General features: G+C 38.5%; 1 protein-coding gene across 1 annotated transcript; it reads right to left on the reverse strand.

Moving 5' to 3' along the window:
• Positions 1 to 1,612: 1,612 nt before the first annotated feature.
• On the reverse strand, positions 1,613 to 16,547 carry ntd5 (ntl-dependent gene 5). The gene is made up of 8 exons (XM_051130472.1): positions 16,389 to 16,547; positions 12,811 to 12,957; positions 12,480 to 12,671; positions 5,549 to 5,687; positions 5,374 to 5,450; positions 2,887 to 3,066; positions 2,506 to 2,703; positions 1,613 to 2,405 (listed from the first exon to the last, which is right to left on the reverse strand). The coding sequence occupies exons 1-8, from the start codon at positions 16,453 to 16,455 to the stop codon at positions 2,323 to 2,325; spliced, it is 1,083 nt and encodes a 360-aa protein (XP_050986429.1). The 5' UTR covers positions 16,456 to 16,547; the 3' UTR covers positions 1,613 to 2,322.
• Positions 16,548 to 20,799: the final 4,252 nt, after the last annotated feature.

A 20,799-nucleotide genomic window follows, 5' to 3' on the forward strand; every position in this document is an offset into this window, starting at 1 on the left:
GAATGACTGGGCGGAGAGGTTGAGCGCTAGCGAAAGGGGAGGGGGGATGTCGTGGTGTTGCAGTTTTCTACGTCCGACCTGGACATGCTTTAGGATTGACATTTTGGAGCATAACTTCAGCTGTGGTTTAGAAAATATACTGTTATTTAAAAAACAAACAAACATTGTTTTATCATAATTAAGCACATTCAGTAAAATGTACGTTTAGTTGTGCCACATAATTCAATATTTTTTGGTGTATAATGTGGAAATTATACCATTATTAATTTCAGAATTAAGTATTGTGTTAAAGGAGACCTATTGTGCCAAAATCACTTTTATAAGGTGTTTAGTGGCCACAGTGTGTGAAAACAACCAGCCTATAATGGTAAAAATCCACCCACTCATTTTTTATAATCCCGATAAATCATAAACAGTCTCTCTGAACACGCAATTCCAGATTTCTTCCTACGTACACGTCATCGTTGAGAAAAATCTCACTATTTGTGATCATCTCAGTCCTGTTAGCACAGACACAGCATTGAGTGAGAAGCAGTGTTGCCAAGTCTGCAGTTTTCCTGTGGATTTGGACTACTTTAAAACTGTTGCCGCAGGTTGTTTTTCATGTCCGTGGGTTAAAACGACCTAAAAAATGTGATGTTTAGTCTCTGGAATGCGAATTTTACCAGGAGAACCCTGCCAAAAACCGTGTATTTTACCCCCCGGAATGTGATTTTTGCCGGGGGACCCCCTCCAAAACACGATTGGGCTAGTTTCGAGTAGCAGTTTTGTGAAAACCTGGCAACCTTGGTGAGAAGCAGCAGTCTGCCATTACTGTTTTCTCGCTGTAGCAGCTGGAGATATACAATGTTAGTGGCAAAGAAGCTTTACAAGTGTTGTTTTTTGGGGTCTCCGTAGACTCCCTCCATCTAAACTGCTAAAGACAGTAGCTAAATTTCATTTTCTAAGAAAATGTCCTGGAAAAAACTGGTAAAGTCCCATATAAACTTCTACTAATCATTTCACACTGGACTGCCTCACAAACAAGGGCCAGTTCAGCGCTGGATTTTCCCAAAGGTTGATTCTGAAAGTGAGATCAATACCAACGTTTTGTGCGCGAACGTCAGCTCCAGACAAAGTATCACATGTTTAAAAGAGCTTCTTGGCACTCTGTAATGCTAATGTTGGTACAATCACAGTACAATCAGATGACTGATTTTTAAACCGATTCCATTTTAAACATATAAGGCTGAATGCAGAGAGCTTCTGACATTTTCAGTGTTTTGTTTTTACTGGCTTAAAGCTCCACCCTTGTCTGAAAATCTACAGGGGCACCAGCTCATTTGCATTTAAAGGGACAGACACAACAAAGCGGCAATTTTAACAAGCTATAAAAATTATCTGTCAGGTATTTTAAGCTAAAACTTAACATACACACTCTGGGGACATCAGATACTTACTTTACAACTAGTAAAAAAGGGCATAACAGGTCACCTTTAAGATTTATAAATTTTAGTAATGCAAACCTATATTGTACTGTAGTTTTGGAGATTGTATACAGGACTCAAACAATTTTTGTACACTATAGAAATCATTTATACAGACTAATCAAGTAAAACAAAATGACAACAAACATTTTCCAGTTTCTTTATTGAAGAATCATGATGTTACAAGAGGAAAATACATTCAAAGATGATTCATTGTAAAGTTATGAATCCAATTCATATGAAAAAGCAATAATTCAGCAAGTCTTTTATGCTATAATATTCCTGAGTCTACTCTATTCTTTATGTAATCCAATCAAGCAGTCCAGTCAAAGCTCAGTTAACTCTAAACATATCATAAAACTGCTTTTGGAATACAATAAAACTAGAGTGCATCAGAACATGACATGATTTCAGAGTTCATCTTTAGCCTGTGCATTCTTAATTGTGGGCTTGATCAGTTAGCATAAATCACTTTTTAACAAGAAATAAAATAATATAACAAGATAAACACCAATGGTACCTCAAAAATCAGTTTTACACTTTGTACGACAATAAAACACAAGAAAAGAGAGTAGCTTATGGCAACCAAGACCTCAAGCAAGTATGAGGGTGTTTAGATGCATCAGATATGACACAAATTCTGTTTAAGGTAACTTTGTCAATGCAGCAACAAAATGTAAAAGATAAGAGTTAAATGAGGCGTAACTGAGATCCTATTGAGATCCGGTCCAAAACAAATTTAGTTGGCATATTAATAAGGCAATTTATGTTTATCCAGACTCCGGATCATGGTGTCAGAGTGAAGACAGAGCTTTGTGTGCCAACATGCAAAATGTGTTGTCAAAATTTGATGAGCTCACTGAAGGTCATCAGGATCACATGCATCGATCTCTGAAACCAGACGATGAGGAAAGAGCTTGAACTGCAGCCAGGTTGGGTCTAAAGAGAAAAGATGGAGACGAAGGTGATTCAGGGTTATTTTAAAAATGTAATGTACACTTATTATATTAGGTGCATTAATGTGGTGTAAATTATGTACCAAGATAGCAGCTAGGTTGCTTGAGCTGTCCATCCACGCAGACCTCCGTGGCAGTGAAGCTGCACAGTTTTTCTGGATGTTTACAGAAAAATGTCACATTCTCCCCATGAGCAACCACACCATCCGTCAGATCATATGGCCAACGCTTTTCTCCTCCCACGATCACCCTGCTGCGTTGAGCTGGGACTGGACAGCGGGCTGATCGGAAGGACAAGAGAAGAAATGGTGAAGAGAATGATGCTATTTGTCATGACAAAGAGGAAAGGAGGTTTATGATTCACGGCTGGAAACCAAAACATTCCAAACATTAAATTTTTCAGTGCAAATGTTCAATACAGCCATGATGGCTTAATGTATTGTTTTGTTGCCAGCTTTATTTACCCCGGCAAGCAGGCTCTGCACTCCATGTCCCATTAGGTAGACAAGTCACTTGATTTGGTCCATCCAACAAGAAGCTCTTTTTGCAAAGGTAGTAGATTGTTTCACCAACTTCATATTCAGTTCTCTGGACGGCCACCAGATGTCCACGTTCAACCTCCTTAGGAGGAGGACAAACCACACCTGTTAACATATGTAAGCACACACTTACTTGAAAACACACTGCAGAATTAAAAATGAAACTTTAAAAACCTTCTTAAGTCTAATTATGTGAAAATGTTTTAAAGTATTCCCAAGCTAATTTTTTTGAGTATAGCATGTGTTTAATCTGTTAAATCATGTTAACACACTGTAAAAACAAACAAAAAAAAACAACTTGAGTCAACTTAAAATTTTAAAGTTCAGTCAACTCAAATAAGTTTAGTCAACTTGAAATACTGTACTGAACTGAGCTGACTAAACAAACAATTTGGTTTGTTAAAGGGGTCATTGGATGCCCATTTTCCACAAGTTGATATGATTATTTAGGGTCTTAATGAAAAGTCTATAATATACTTTGGTTAAAAATTCTCAATGGCAGTGTAAAACAACACCCTTTTTACCTTGCCAAAATCAGCTCTGCAAAAATCATCTCATTCTGGTAGAGGCTGCTTTAAATGCAAATGAGCTCTGGTGATATTATTTTTTAGATTAATTAAAAACCACTCCATGGATTTTTATCATTATAGGGTGGATTTGTACATACACTGCCAACACACATTAATGTTCAAACAGCATGTAAAAGTGAACTTAGCATCCGATGACCCCTTTAAACTTAAAAGCTGAGCTTGTTACCCAGTTGCCTTAAATTTTTAAGTTGACTGAACTCAAATATCTAAGTTGTCACTTAGTACAACTTAGTTAACATTTCAAATTGACTTAACTTTTTTGAGTTGACTGAACTTAAAATTTTAAGGCCGCCAGGTAACAAATTGTTTTTTACAGTGCAAGTATATTTATTTTACAACTTTTTGACTTTTAAAGCAATGTGTATTTTTTGGGGCTTTTTATTGCAATGGGACAGTAGAGAGATGACAGGAAAGAGGGGAGTGGGATCAGCAAAGGACCTCGAGGCAGGAATCGAACTCAGGTCACTGTGAGTGCAGTTGCGCTATATGTCGACGCATTAACCAGGAGGCTATTGGCGCCAATGGTAATTCACATTTTACCATTAATTTTTGTGGTTATCAATATTATGTCTGGGCCTAAGTGCTTTTGGATTAGCTTGGATTACTAGTTGTTCCAAACCTGAATGAATTTCTTTCAGCTGTTGAACACAAAATTAGATATTATTGAATGCTTTCATGACGCATCATCAATCGGCCATATTGGCAGCACTGAACGTAAACAATGCCACTGAACCGAACAAAACTCACACATTTTGCTGATTACTGCTGCTGAAAACAGTCAATTATTTTCATGTTTTGTACTGTACCAATCGGTCAGACTGGGAAAAAACATTTGGAGTCCTATAAGCTGCCAAAAGTTATAACAAATCAAGAAGAACAGCGCATAAAGCTGTCTGAGGAACAAAAGGCATTTGTGGTTGCCCAAACTGAACCAGGATTTCCAGGGCAAAAATCCTGACATCATTTATGTTTTTTCTTATCATTCCTGGTCAGGTAGGTTAAATATTAGGCTAATATCTTAATTAATACTGCTTGTACGTATCTTTATCACCTGTTAACTTTAGTTTGTCAAAATATTGTGCCCTGTTGTGCTTACTAAGTCCTTCTCTATATGATTTAGCAGCTTCCACACATTTTTTCCATGGTTTAGACAGCATAAATTAGCAGAGCAACATATTCAGTAGTACATTAACCATGCAATCCATGCTTTTGTTTACATCCGAGTATCGCCAGTATGGGTCGGCATCCAGGTAACTGACCAAATCTTGACGTAAGTACAAACAATCTATTGACTCCCTAAGTATGGAAAAAAATACTATGGAACTCAATGGCTACATTGGTTTCTGACAGTTTTATATCCTCTTTTGTGTTTAGCTGAAAAAATTGTACAGGTTTGGAACTATTTTTTTGGTTAAACTACTGCTTTAACTTGCACTGAACCCAGAATATGCATTTAAAACAAGTCAAGGTTGATCCATCAGGGGGCAGCATTGCACCAGCATATATTAGTGAACCCCGCATCGGCTGCAATAGCTCTGCACACTCACAAATTCATTTACACATAGTGCCCTATCCACCTACTCACAAGCCCACACAGTCTTCATTACTCTTCTCTCTCCTGCTGTCCCTCTCATCTCTCTCTCATTACTTTGTTTCATGGTGTGCAAGAGCAGACAAACCGAGATCACTTTAGCCGTTTGGATGAGCATTTTCCACTCAAGCACAATCTAATACACCTGCTATTTCCTTTTAGCAAGATCTATGTCTCAGTCATGTAGATGAGTGCATGCACACACACACACACACGCATGCACACACTTACGGCGACAGATGGGGTGAGGGTATTGCCACGTCTGGCTCTCTTGACAGATATTCTCACTATTTCCAATCAGCACAGATCTGTATGGAGAAGAGGATAGGTGTTTAGATTAACTTAGCATTACAAAACTAGATATTCTGTCTACATCAGTCAGTTTTCTCTTTCTCTTCAATCTTACCCAGATGAACAGTGGTAACGGATGGTGGATCCCACGGAAGCACTGCCCTGCACAGAGAGCAGATCATCATCATCAGGCAAAGAACAGGACACCTCAGGCACCAGAACCGGCTCTGCTGCAAGACCTCCTCCTGAGGAGGCTGGTGGAAAAAATCAAAATAGCTTATTTATCGCTTGATTTGAGTATGCATTAAAATGCTTGGTTGATTTGGTGGGCATCTAGTTGACAACACATGTGTAAAGATTTTAGAAATGTATGTCTTTGTATTTGTGTTTCTGTTGTTTTGAAAAACATTTTTAATTTAAAGTTTCAGTTTAATTATCTAAAGATGTAGGCTTTGAATACATGTGAGTGTACACATCTTGTTGTGTCGGTGAATAAAAAGGATTTTAAATAAACAATGCCAGGACCTCACAAAGGTAAAAAACATGCACTTAGTTCCGAGTCATAACCATGCCCCTGAGTGTACACATCTTAATTATTTAAAAAAATGTTTTAAATATATGTATCAAGATAAAAAGTAACCCAAATTAAACTTGCTTTGTAAGAGCCAAAATCTGATATTGCAATAAACTTTAGTCCTCTCTGTGATATAATTTCCTGTTTTACGTGTTTTTTTCTGCATGTTAGTTGTACCACACGATTATGATTCTGACAAACATTTTTCAAAAATGTATAACAAGCAATTAACAAACATTTTTCAAAAATTAATAACAAGCAGTTAAGCAATTTTGTTACAGATTTTATTTTGTACATTTTTTTCCTAAGAAATTGTAATAAATTATGCTACTAGTAAATCATTGACCTTTTTTTAATTTATTTCTTCAATTTTTTGATATATAAAAAATACAGGAGCCCCTGTGGGGACAAAGTGTTGGAAAAAATATGACGGGGAGCAAAAAATATGTTTTAATAAATTTGCAAAACTTTTGTGCTTCCCTGAGAATTTGCATACACTGTACATTTTTTTGCGTGCAATCAAAAAAACTGGCGATGGCAGTAATATATAAAAATATATTTTTCAATGCTTTTGCACAAAATATCTTTGTGAAAAGCAATACTTCAAAAAAAAAAAAAAAAAAAAAAAAGACACTTATCCCACGAGACGAGATGAGACACAAGACTGGGTTTACGAGAACTAGACGAGACGAGATTTTTAAACTTTTCTTAAGAAGTCTTTCTTAATGAATTATATGCAGTAATAAACAACATTTAAACAAGAGCTTCATGATTCTGGATAAATTGAGAATCCCAGTTGTTTTTAATAAATTGGAGACCATTATTTTCTTACGATTCTGGAGAAAAAAAAGATTAGAAAACTAAACAAAATAATGTAATTTACTAGTGGTTCCAGCAAACTGTTCATTGCTTACGTCTTAAAAAAATATATATTCATTTAAATAAAATAATAATTTAAAAAAAAAACATTCAATGAAGGAGTCAGTGTTTCACTTCATTAAGACTTGTTTGACTATGTCTGAATGAATGATTCAATGACATACTTTTTTTAAACGGGCAGTTGTCGCCACCTCCTGGCGGAAGAGGATAAGCGTTACAATACATATAAGTGTTAAGATACTTTCGTTTAGATCACTACTATAGACAGTAAGTGTCTATACCCAAACTATACATTTTTATCCCAGTACTTCTGTTATTTAAATGTCTGTAACACAGAAATAATGATTATAATGTGGTTAAAAAGACTGTTTGTGTTGCTCTTTCTGCGTTCACATTTACCCCGACCCTCTGATTCATTAATATGGGCAGCCACAAAACGTGCTTGTCACGCTCCACTGACACTCGCGATGTGAAACAGTCCTAATAGACATAGATAAATTGTTGTCATTCAGAAATTAGATCACGTGGGTGTTTGAACCGAGATCTCCATATTTTAAGGATTAATCGTGCAACTCTAATGTAAACACTACAAAATTCCAGGATATCGTCACGAGATCTCGCGAGATCCTACTGCCACGAAATCTCCTCACACACACACACACACACACACACACACATATATATATATATATATATATATATGCAAGCAAATGCACAGTTTCTAGGAGGAATGCAAAAGTTTTGCAAGGCAAAATAAATTAGTAATGCACATAATGAGGAAGTAGGAAATGTAAAGGGACAAAGACTGAAAGACACAAGGAAAATATATACACAGACAAAATAATGGAACTAATGAGTAAATGGACAGCAGGTGAACAGAACGGTTAACTAGTACTCTAATAGACAGCGCAACAGGAACTATACAAAACAGAACTAAACTGAACATAACCATGACTGTAGCTCCCCTTCAGTAAGGTGCATCTTCGTGCTGTAACAGAGAGTCCACCAGAAGAAAGAGGGCGGAGGCTTTTGAGGAGGGTGTGGAGCTGGTGATGGACAAGAAACAGGAGGAGCAGGCCACGGTGAAGCTGACAGCAGAAGGAGCCAGGGTGGAGCTTTGGCTGAAGGGCTGGGCGGAACGCAAGGACTGACCGATGAAGGCTATACCAACAGAGCAGGGAGGCAGAAGAACTAGGGCAACATCAATGGCCTGGAGGCCCAAGGTGTAGTTGCTGGCTCGCTTGACAAAGGCAGAGAATCAACTGACCGGGGCGATAATGGAGTAAACAAGGACGACAGGGAAACCGGAGGAGAAAAGGAATCCTGTGAAGCCGAGAGGAAGGAGGGTCAAGGTGCTGTTGGAGACTCAGAAGTCCATGGTGGGGGTTGAGCGACAACCAACTGAGGTTGATCTGGAAGGACAAGGGGACCCAGAGGAGACCCAGGACATATGGGCCAGGGTGAAGATGAGGAAATGCAGAGCCAGGGTGGAGCCAAAGGGTTGACAGGCTGAGGTGGAGACATGGGTCTGAAGGCCTGAGGTGTAGGCGGGGACAGAGCCAATAAATGGGAAGCCTTATGCAAAGCTGCATGCAGCTATCCACATGGTTAAAGCTGAGGAGCTGGATGACACCTGTGGGGCTGACGGATCCAGGGAACTGGACAAAACCACCAATGGAGCAAGTGAGGAGGACATGGAAACCAGAGGAAGGGAGGAGCCCTGTGGAGCTGAGGGGGTGGAGGATCGAGGTGCTGCTGGAGACTCGGAAGTCTGTGGCGGGGGCTGAGGTTGATCTGGAAGGACAAGGGGACCCAGAGGAGTCCCAGGACAGATGGGCCAGGGTAAAGACGAGGGAATGCAGAGCCAGGGCAGAGCCGAAGTGTTGACAGGGCGGAGATGATAAACTGAAAGCCTGATGCAAAGTTGTAGAGCCGCATGAAGCTATCAGTGAGGGCAGAGCCGAGGAGCTGCATGACACCAGTGGGGCCGATGGATCCGAAGAACTGGCCAAAGGAAGCGGAGATGATGGGATCAGGAAATCAGACAGGAAGATCTATCAAGTTCTATCTGCTGCTGGCTCTGGGATGGACGACGGAGCGAGCAAGGATGAAAGGGAAACCAGAAGAAGAGAGGAGCCCAGTGGGAACTGGATATACAGACCAGAGATCTATCAAGTTCGGGTCTGCTCCTGGCTCTTAGATGGACAGTTGAGCAAGCGAGAAACTGGAGGAAGGGAGGAACCTGGTGGATCCGAAAGGATGGAGGGTCGAGGCACAGACGGGGATTTGGAAGTCCATGGACAGAGGCTAAGCGACGACTGACCGAGGTTGATCCAGAGGTGTGGTGGAGATGAGGGAACACAGAGCCAGCGGGGCAGAGCTGAGGAGCTGGGCGACACCAGTGGGCCCAATGGATCCAGGAAACTGACCAAAAAGTGGATCTGCAGACCACAGATCTATCAAATTTGGGTCCACTCCTGGCTTTGTAATGGACTGATCAGCACGTGTAGACTCCAGGGACTGTGATGGTAACCAATTCTGGTTCCATGTTGACCTCGCTGACTGCCTTTGTAACGGAATAGTTTTAACTTTTCTTTGTTGGTGAAATGATGATGTTGCATGACGTTGCTCCAGAGAGGTGAGCAAAGGGTGGGTTTTAGTAAAGCACTGTGGAGCTTCTGGCCCAACGGTGAAAACAGCATGATTTTGGGCGTTTGGTGCTAGAAGTCTGAGGCTGTTAGCCCCGCCCGGCCCATTGAAAGCACTGGCTCGCACTGGCCCGACAGTGGAAAAATGGCTATCGGTGCCGTGACCCAGATGGGAGTGAGGCAGGTAAACCCCACTCCCCTGATCTCAAAAGGTCTCTAGCCTTCTTGTTAGTGTACCCACCACCCATGCCTGAGACCCGGGTTCGAGTCCTGCTCGGAGTGAGTGTGAGTAGGACCGGGGGGGAGGTTACATTAGCCACATTTCCATTGTTGGGCCAAAAGCAGGCGTGCTAGTGTGCGCCAGGCCCAGTCACGTTTCCACTGTCACTTCCGGGGTTTGATCGTACCTAGTCATTGCTTCCACTTGGCCAACAGCCAGGGAATTTTGGCCCACCAAAAACCTTGTGCCAAAGCAGGCCAGCTCAGGCTTGAGGAGTGGCAATGAACAAAGGCAGAGTTTCTCAGTGTCTGGAGAGCATCAGCACTGTGGATCATTTCATATAGTTAACACCAGCATTGAAGTGTTTGAAATAACTTCTGTTTGAGATCCAATGTGAATTATTATCACCATACAAAGCAGAAATATTTATAAGCAATGCAAAAGACTATGCACGTTAGCCATTACCATAGTAAATACGGTAAATATGACTGCTTGAAGAAATCAGACAAATCATAAATGCTTACCTAATCGTGTATTTATTTAGTAACATATTTTATCTGTCAATAAGTCTTATCTCTCTATACCTGACTGTCTGATGTTCATATTTAGTTTCATGTATGTCATAAAATATATCATAATCATAGTTCTTGTTCGAGAGCTCAGAACAAGTTATCACTCTTGGTGCGAAAGAGCCTTAAGAGCAGAGATATTACAGCCAAAAGTCCTCCGTTATTCAGAGTCCCTGACTTTTGGTACATGGTCGTGACGGGAATTCAAATGGATGACCCTGTGGATATTGGCCTGGAGCTTTTATCCACTACATTAGATGAGGTAGCGTGAGTACAAATAGATGACTGGGTGAATGGACAGATGGATATGTAGGGCTGACAAATGGATTCACAGGTCAACGTGTGGCTGAGCGGGTACCCAGATGATGGATGGACAGAATGTGCGGCTTCATTTTGAGTTTTATTAGAAAAAATCCATCTGGAACAAGCTGTTCTCACATTCCCTCTTGAGCAGTTGACTCATGCAGTTATGTATCAAATCTCTCCCCCTTTTGTGAGGATGACTGATTAATGAAGGGGGAGGAAATCACACAGTCAACATGCACACGCACCAAACTTCCATTGTGCATCAATTCAGCTTTGAATGCACTTGAACTTTGTGTGTGAATCCGGCGTATCTACATGCCTGTCTCTGCTTGTTAAATATTCCATGTCACTGATCTGCAGATAATAGAGTACTGCAGGACGGTTCTCACAGACCCCAAACGCCCACTCCTCAGCTCTTTTGACAGCTCATTCCTAGAAATACCTCTCATGTTACTCCAGGAAATGTGTGTGTGTGAATGTATGCATGTGTTACAGAGGGGGTGATACTGGGAATGCTGCAGCCTGGAGCTCTGCCGATTCACGCCTCCTCTCCGCAGAGATGGAGTCTAAAGACTAAAACCCCATAGCCCAGAAACAAGCGGTGACCCAGGTCCACAAGCTCTAAGCTTTTATTACTCATGCAACTAAAAAAATGCATTGTTATGCAGACACTGACACATATTTCTCTTTTTTTTTCCTGCACTCACAGTCGGTTGCACTTAATATCAACATCATAACACTGCTGCTATGAAGACATTTCCCCTGAATTTCATAATAATGACATTAACTTGCTGGATTACAAACAAGATGAGGGCAACCTGACCCAACAGGACTGATGTTTTCATGTCATATTCCATTTTTATGTGTGTTTATGCAATATCACCATGCAAAATGCAGAGGTTTTTAAATGTTATAGACCCAGGGATCCACATCTAGACTCTGAGCCAACCTGGGGACCTTTCAATATTAAAAATTTCCTGGTTACAGAAACATAGTAGAAAACCCATGAAGATTTACGTTGTTTTAAAAAATCCACATCGTTTTGTACATATTTTGGACTATGGGGGGCATCATTATTTCGATGGCTAAATTGGCTGCACCCAGTGAACTACTGCCGCTGCCTATTGCTATTTTTACCGCAATACAACTTGGATTAAGCAACTCGGAAAATAAAATACTGATAACAATGCCACATTTGGTCGTAATTTTCAGTCGAAAAGCAACAAGAAAAACAATGTAAGTCTTAACTGCTTTTCTAGCAATAAGAAGAGGAGAAAAGAATGGGAAAATGCATGTGGATGAATAAAACTTCCTAAAGACCTGTGTCTTTGTTCTCTCCACTTTAGCCCTGATGATGAGGCTTTTAGTAGACCACAGCTACTGAAAGAGCTTACACAGGGCAGAGACAAGAAACGCTAGATGCCTGGCAGGATGTAAACATACCGACACTTGTCATGACGCCACAGCCATTGAAGTTGAGTTTCTCAGCGTGGATTTTACTCGATATCCGGGAGCATTTAGACTCCTTGTGGGGAAAAATCGATGATACGCATTTGGTTCAAGCCTACGCTTATATCCATCACCACCTGTAAGCTCTTTCAGTAGCTGGCTTCATCGTATCAGCATTATATTTCCCGAGTTGTGTTGTGGTAAAAATAGCAACAGATAGCACCAGTAGCTTACCGAGTGCAACCATTTCACGTCAATAAAATGGTGCCCATAGTTCAAAATATGTATAAAACTTAAATCTTTCAATTTTTAGTAAGAGACATCATTTACGTTATGTTAAGCCATACAAGTCTTAATACCCAGGGTTCCCTTTAACAGTTTAAATGTTTTCTCCTTCCTACCTGTACAAACAGGTTCATCGCCACTCCACTGCCGGTCACCTTGGCAACGGCGTATTGTAGTGTCCAGTCCGTTATGCATGGTGAACCCAGGCTTACAGCGAACTTCAAGCAGAGCGGAGAAAGAAGGTGAAGGGGAAAGGAGAGCTACATCAAAATTGTTTCCAGGTGGGAGAGGCCATGGACACATACGACCTGTTCACAAAGAAGAATCAAATGAGAGCTCTGAACACTGTCCTGTAATGTCATAGATTTAGTCATTGTTTTGATTTTTTTGCTTTTTAAGTTTCGTAATAATGTGTTTAGATGCATCATGGGGGTTTGTAGCACTGACCTGGGGCAACACAGCTGAGTCCACACTGGCCGTCACAGAGGCACTGACGTTTGTTGCCACACTCTTTGTCTTGCTGACATTTTTTTGGGCATGTTTGTCTTCTCTCATTACCAAGTATTCTCTCTGGACACTGTTCTATCACATCCACTGCAAGATAAGCATGCACAGAAAACATTAAAAATGTTTAGAAATAAGACAATGCGCAGACCAGAATTTGTTTCACATACAGGTGGGATTTTTATGTTTTTGCTCACCAAAGCTGCTATCTAAGTGTGTGAGCTGTTTACTTAGTCTTCGCACGAATGCCATTAAAAACAGAATATGTAAGTTTTCGTCGCTAGAGGGGGTATATTCAAAACAAACAAAGAACCAAAGGCGTAGTTTGATGATGCTGTGATTTTGTGTGGAATCATGGGAGTTGTAGTCTTCATCCCCACAGCCAATACAATCCGTCAGGGCTCAGGCAGAAATCATGTCCATGTATGAGCTAATGTATTAAAGACTTAATACTTCTTAACAGGAGAAGTTCACTTCAAGAACAAAAATTTACAGATAATTTACTCACCCCCTTGTCATCCAAGATGTTTGTGTCTTTCTTTCTTCAGTCGTAAAGAAATTATGTTTCTTGAGGAACACACTCCAGAATTTCTTTTCATATAGTGGACTTCTATGGTGCCCCCAAATTTGAACCTCCAAAATGCAGTTTAAATGCAGCTTCAAAAGGCTCTAAATGATCCCAGCTGAGGAAGAAGGGTCTTATATAGCGAAACAATCTGTCATTTTCAAAACAAATTGACAATTTATATACTTTTTAAGCTTAAACACTCATCTTGTTTAATCTCTGTGAAACACATGCGTAGTCTGTGTAATCAGGGTCAATACAGTAAGGGTAGGTCATAAAACTCCTGTCTCGTTTTTTTTTTCAACGTCAAAATCATCCTACATTGCTTTTACCCTTTTTTACCTTTTTTTTTTTTTTGTAAAGGGCATTTGATGTTCTTTGTGTGTTCACTTTTAAACACTGGATCGGTACTTCTGCAACAATGTAGGACGATTTTGAAATTGGGGAAGAAAACGAGATGGGAGTTTTTCAACATACCCTAACTGTATTGACTGTACTGACCCGGAAAAAGAATAGAGTTCACGCAGACCTAGAAAAGATGAGCGTTTGAGGTTAAAAAGCATATAAATTATATTTGTAAAAAGTATATAAATGACCGTTTTTTCTAGATAAGACCCTTTTTCCTCGGCTGGGATCGTTTAGAGCCATCTGAAGCTGCATTTAAACTGCATTTTGGAAGTTCAAACTTGGGGCACCATTGAAGTTAACTATATGCAGAAATTGCTGAATTTTTTTCCTCAAGAAACTTAATTTCTTATCGACTGAAGAAAGAAAGACAAACATCTTGGATGACAAGGGGGTGAGTAAATTATCTGTGAATTTTTGTTCTGGAAGTGAACTTCTCCTTTGAGGTTATTGTAGTATGAAGCAGGGTGGGGCTGAAAGTCATGCAAGCAAAATGAGGACGCTGGAGCGATTGCTAATGAAGGATGAGCACGATACATGGCTCGAAAGCAACAAAGCTTGCATATGTAGAAAAAAGCAGAGCTGTTTTATCATACTAGATACATCTGAGTGTGTTGGATGTTCTGTTATAATGCTACTCTGTGCGTTTGTCACCTGTCTAATGAAAAGCATAACAAATTCAAGTGTTTTTGGTGTTTCCATGTTTTCTACAAAGTAAAACTGGAAAATTGAGAGTGTATGATGTCATTGGCAGGCGACGCAAGTCCGTCACACTAGTTAAAATTGCTTATTTCTTTGGATTTAAACATTATTGGAAACATTTGAGATAATGTAAGTACACAAGTCAGCAACATATATAACACTGTTCTAGTGGTTTTTGGATATTTTAATAAGTAAAACGTAAGTATTGTGCCTTTAAATTATTTATTCAGACTGATTCGTGAGCGCTGATCGCACACAAACGCAAGAGGCGGGGTTTATACTATGAACCAATCACAGCCGATCATAACCAGTTATATCCAATAACATCGCGATGTTACTTTCTACTCTCACGTTACTTTCTCCTTGAGGCTCAGAGGAGGCGAGAGAGATGCGGATTCCGAGGGTAACTTTACCTGCTGGTGTCGCTGTGGTTTCTTTAGAAAGACAAGTAGTTTATAGCATGTTATATTTTGTAATAATAAAAATGTTCCATAATAAGACAATACGCAGATCAGAATTTGTTTCACATACAGGTGGGCTTTTTAATGTTTTCGAATCTCTCGCTAATCAAAGCTGCATTTATTTGATGCTGTAAAGGCACAATTTACAATAATGGTTTGATATTTGAATGTATTTAAAACTGTAATTAACTCCTGTGATGCAAAGCTGAATTCTTAGCAGCCATTACTGTTGTTTTCAGTGTTATGTGGTCCTTCTTTTAATTTGTAACAACACTACACAACAGCACTGTTTTTTATTTATTTTTTATATAAATAATAATTAAAATTAAACAATAATTTATATAATATCATATATATATATATATATATATATATATATATATATCAAATTATAGTCAGCATTAATGAGCTGAGCATACAGTATTTATACAGTACTTTTAAAAACAACTGAAAAATCTGAATTATTCGAAACTTTTGACCTGTCGTGTATATGCAAGCAATGTACACACTTCAAATACAACGTACATTTATCTAACTATTTAATGTGCCATAAAATAGCAGGCTGTTAAATGCCTGGCTTCCTGCCCAAGACTCTGTTCTCTGAACTGAACCAGGTGTTTAACACAATATATCCACATAAACCAGACAGTGATAAATGTAGCCCACCCATAAACAGAATGTAACTTTTAAATGTTACAAGCTCATAATAGAACAGAATGTTGGTAGTAGAATGAAAGGGCTTAAGACAATTATGCATTTATGATTATGCAATGATTCTGAACTTAAACAAAAGATGATACACTGCACATGTATGTGTGTGCGTTCCAAATTTCATGGAAAACGAGCTCTAAGAAATTGATTCTCAAGGCAATATGTAAAAGGGAGGGGATAATAGTAGTAAATGACAATCACACATCGGACATAGATTTTAAAGGGACAGTTTACTTAAAAATGGAAATTTTGTCATCATTTACTTACCCTGTCATTCCAAAACTTAACAGCTCTTTGTGTAACACAAAAAAGAAATCATTTTTTGTTCTTACAATGAAAGTCATCAGAGCCCAAAGTTGTTTTGGACCCCATTGACTTTAACTGTATGGGCAGTTAAAACATTCTTCACAATATCTTAAGTCATACAGGTTTGGAGCAACATGAAGTTGTAATGGATAAGTAATGGAGACCATAATGCATTTTTAAATAAAATAAAATTAATAAATACTGAGCCTCCACTTTTTTTTTACTCATCCAACAAGGCAAAAGTCCATTATATGATCTCTCATTCATTATTCATTATCAAATCATTTAAAAAAACAATCCACTTGAAAAGCTTCCCATAATCCTTTCATTTTTTTTTTTTCTCAGACACCCACACACACAAACGCGCTCACCTGATGCTGCAGACAGGCTGCTGAGGGCCCACACACACAGAAGAGACGCAAGCAGAGATCGCTCCATCTTTCCCTGACACTCACTGCAGAGGTTATGAAAGAGGTAGCGAGACAGGAGAGGGGATATAAAGATGGGGGAGAGTCTGGAGGAGGGGGTTTTGTTATGGTGTGATGGCGAGAGAGGAGTGGAGTTGCCGTACATGCAAGAACACACACATCTGGATCGTATTGAGTGTTTTGAATGCTGGGTAGAATTCCGCAGAAAAAAGACCTTTCACCCAATTCCACTGATGCCAAATGAGCACAAACACTCACCCCCACACTCAAATGACAGGCCTCGTGGATACACTCTTCTCCACATACAATCACAATGTGCCAAGTTGAATAAAGTGACCTGCCTGATAGAGACTCTTCTCAACACTCCACAGTTAAACTCAGCATCCTGAGACAGCAAGGAACCTGCTTCCTTAGCAAGAGTAAACATACACGTTGACAGATAAACGTGATGATGCTTCCACACAGAGCGACCAGCTAAACCAACAAACAATCGCATTCACTGATTTATTTCTAAATCTCACCCTTTTGATGAATGTCACACTCAGTGAGAAAAACATACGTCTTTATCTCACCGTGTCTCTTGAGAAATAACATATATCCCACAATCTTGTGTTCATTTTATATAAACTGATGTTTACTTGTCAGTAAGGGTAAACTCTTCCATGCTAAATAAGTCAAAACTAAGAATGAAAATACTCTGCGGAGCATACGGGACAATCTGTGTTGTCACTGAAATGATGCAGGTCGTCAGGTGGGTATACATCTGGACAATAAACTAGACTGTAAAAATGAAGGGGGAAAGTATGGAGAAGCAGAAACCGTTAGAGAACCTTCAAGTACATTTTCAGAAAAGACATCTTTGTAAAACAAACAAAAAGGCACCTCTGATTTCAAGCAATATCTTCTAAGCTTTCTGTCTAAAGGCTTCCTTGTGTAACTCATCACAGGAAAATGGTTTTAAAGCACTTGAAATATTAGTTGACCTTGCTTGAGTACACAATATGATTTTTCAGATGCCCAGACAGCAAACAGTCTGACTGCAAGGCCTGCCATTGTGAACGCCCCAAGATATTTTTGGTATTTCACTTCACTGTCAAACTTTTTCATTGACAGAAACTAGGAGTAGTTTAACCAACTGTTTAAATATTGATAGAAATATTATACATTATGTTTATAATAAACAAATAAGCTAAAAAGAATTAAATAGTTATAAATAATGAGGGTTCAATAACTGAACATTCTTTAGAGTTTACACTTTTTATTTCAAAAGAATTTATAGAACTTTTCGTTCACACTTTAGTTTAGGGAGAAAATCCTCACTATTTATTAACTATTCACTATGATATTTGCCCCAATTAACTCCTAATTAGCTGCTTATTAATAGTTAGTGAGGTAATTGTTTAAGGGGGTCTAATATATGGTTCTGCAGAATAAGCCATTAAAGGAGTAGTTCACTTCCAGAACAAAAATGTACAGATAATGTACTCACCCCATTGTCATCCAAGATGTTCATGTCTTTCTTTCTTCAGTCGTAAAGAATTTTTGTTTTTTGAGGAAAACATTTCAGGATTTTTCTCCATATAGTGGTCTTCTATGGTGCCTGTGAGTTTGAACAAAATGAGCGATCCCAGCCATAGAATAAGGGTCTAATCTAGTGAAACAATCTGTTATTTTCTAAAAAAAAAAATAAAGATTTATATACTTTTTAATCTCAAATGCTTGTCTTGTCTAGCTCTGCCATGCGCATGCGCATGCATACTCTGTGCATTCCGGTTCAGTACATTTAGGGTGCATCGAAAAACTCCCATCTCATTTTCTCCTCCAACTTCAAAATTGTCCTACATCGCTGCATAAGTAGCCACCCAGTATTTACAAAGTGAACGTGCGAAGAAATAATAAACAACTAATTAAAGGATTAGTTCACTTCCAGAATAAAAAATCTACTGATAATTTACTTACCCCCCGTCATCAAAGATGTTCATGTCTTTCTTTTTTCAATCAAAAATCAAATAAGGTTTTTGAGGAAAACATTCCAGGATTTTTCTCCATATAGCGGACTTCAATGGAGATCAGCGAGTTGAAGAACCCCTGTACACGATCCCAGCTGAGGAATAAGCATTTTATCTAGCGAAACGATCAGTCATTTTCTTAAAAAAATTACATTTTCTATACTTTTTAACCACACATGCTCATCTTGCAGTAGCCTTGCCATGCGCTTTCACATTGGAAAGGTCACACGTGGTTAAGTTCTTCGTCTGTGTACTTCAAAAAGGTAGGGTAGTGCGGAAAACCCCATCTCATTTTCTCCTCCAACTTCAAAATCGTCCAACATCGCTTTACTTTATTTGGTAAAGGGTGTTTGACTTTCTTGCATGTTCACTTTGTAAACTTTGTGCTTCCGCCTTTGTCACACGTGTGTGATTACGTAATGCGTGAGGTTGAGCTAGTGCAAGACAAGCATTTGTGGTTAAAAAGTATATAAATTCAATTTTTTTTAGAAAATGACAGTGATGGTTTTGCTAAGACAAGACTCTTATTCCTTAGCTGGAATCATGTGGAGCCCTTTAAAGCTGCATTGAAACTGCAAGTTGGACCTTCAACTCATTGATCCACGTTAAAGTCCACTATATGGAAAAAAATCCTAGAATATTTCCTCAAAAACCTTAATCTCTTTTACAACTAAAGAAGGACAGATGTTAACTTTCTGGATGTGAACTTTTAGTGTGACCTAACTAAAAATGTATATTCACTGTAACTGTCCCTTTTAATATTTTATTCATTTCCACTACTTTTTTACGTGTAGAAATCACTTTTAATATTCCCTTATATAAATTCTCATACATCCAGGTTTTCCAAGACTTGAGAACCTTGGTTCTTACGTAAATGTAAAACAGTTGTTAAAGGAACAAATTAAAGAAAGTATGACACCAGCTAACGTGCAGCACTTTAGCTTTTTAAAGCTTATTTTAAAGCATATTCAGTCTTATTTTAAATCATTTTAAGCCATCTAGTAGCCCCTAGCATGTCTCAGCCCTAGTTAGGAATCACTAGGCTCTGCTTCTGCGGAAATTGAAGGAATCAAAATAGTGCCTTAAGCATCTTTTCATTTTTACAGTGTAGGTTGAGCTGCAAAACATTCTGTACAAAAATGTCAGCACATTATATTCCTCTGAGTGAAAGAGAACATCATAAACAATCAATCTTAAACATCTACTGGCTCTCCAGCCACAATGTGCAACAGAGATGTAGCCTGAGACGTTATTCCTTTATTATCTACAATAGCTAAACTAACTACAAGTCACATTCTATCTGCAATATATGTAATAATTAATTTTACTGCATTCCAAAATGTACAGTTGAAGTCAAAAGTTTACATACATCTTGCAGAATCTGCAAAATGTTAATTATTTCACCAAAATAAAAGGGATCATACAAAATGCATGTTATTTTTTTATTTAGTACTGACCTGAATAAGATATTTCACATAAAAGAAATCCACAACAAAAAATAATAGTTGAATTTATAAAAAATGGACCCATTCAAAAGTTTACATACACTTGATACTTAATACTGTGTTGTTACATGTTTCCCAGAAGACAAAATAAATTACATTTACCCTGATCCTCAAATTCAAAAAGTTTCACCCCCCAGCTCCTAATGGGTTGTGTTTCCTGCTGAATATGAGTCCCTCAGTTGTCCTCAGTGTCAAAAGATGGATCTTAAAATCATACAGGCATTGTTGGAAAGCGTTCAAATACACAAAAATGCTGAAACCTAAAGAATTTGTGGGAACTGAAGGATTTTTCTGAAGAACAGTGGACAGTTTAACTGTTCAGGACAAACAAGGGACTCATGAACAACTATCACTAAAAAAAACAAAAACACAGCTGTGGATCATTCAGGTAACAACAAAGTATTAAGAATCAGGGGCCGTTTTTAAAAATGTAACTATTATTTTCTTTTGTTGACTATATGTAAACATCTTTTATGTGAAATATCTTATTCAGGTCAGTACTAAATAAAAAATAACATGCTTTTTATATGATCCCTCTTATTTTGCAGATTCTGCAAGGTGTATGTAAACTTTTGACTTTAACTGTATATTCACATTTAATATATTTTATGTTATATCCCTTACCATTTATTTTATTCACAAATATCTTTATTTTAATATTAAATGAAATATTAAATATTCATAAATGTTACTGCACCCACCAATGGGTAAAATATGGACAAACCCAGCGTTTGGGTTAAATGTTTAACCCAAACTTCAGGGTAATTTTAACTAAACTATTGCTTAGATGAATGACTATATTTCTTGCCTAAAATGAACACATTTATGAATATGTTCAAT

The sequence above is a fragment of the Labeo rohita genome, chromosome 16, assembly GCF_022985175.1.
Source record: "Labeo rohita strain BAU-BD-2019 chromosome 16, IGBB_LRoh.1.0, whole genome shotgun sequence".
Classification (NCBI taxonomy): Eukaryota; Metazoa; Chordata; class Actinopteri; order Cypriniformes; family Cyprinidae; genus Labeo; species Labeo rohita.

Bases quoted from the DNA above. Each gene is read 5' to 3' on its own strand.
- ntd5 (XM_051130472.1), bottom strand. From the start codon at position 16,455: ATGGAGCGATCTCTGCTTGCGTCTCTTCTGTGTGTGTGGGCCCTCAGC. The intron at 12,958-16,388 runs GTGAGCGCGTTT...CTTATCTTGCAG, and splicing joins CAGCCTGTCTGCAGCATCAG to TGGATGTGATAGAACAGTGT. The intron at 2,406-2,505 runs GTACATAATTTA...TTTTCTCTTTAG, and splicing joins GCAACCTAGCTGCTATCTTG to ACCCAACCTGGCTGCAGTTC.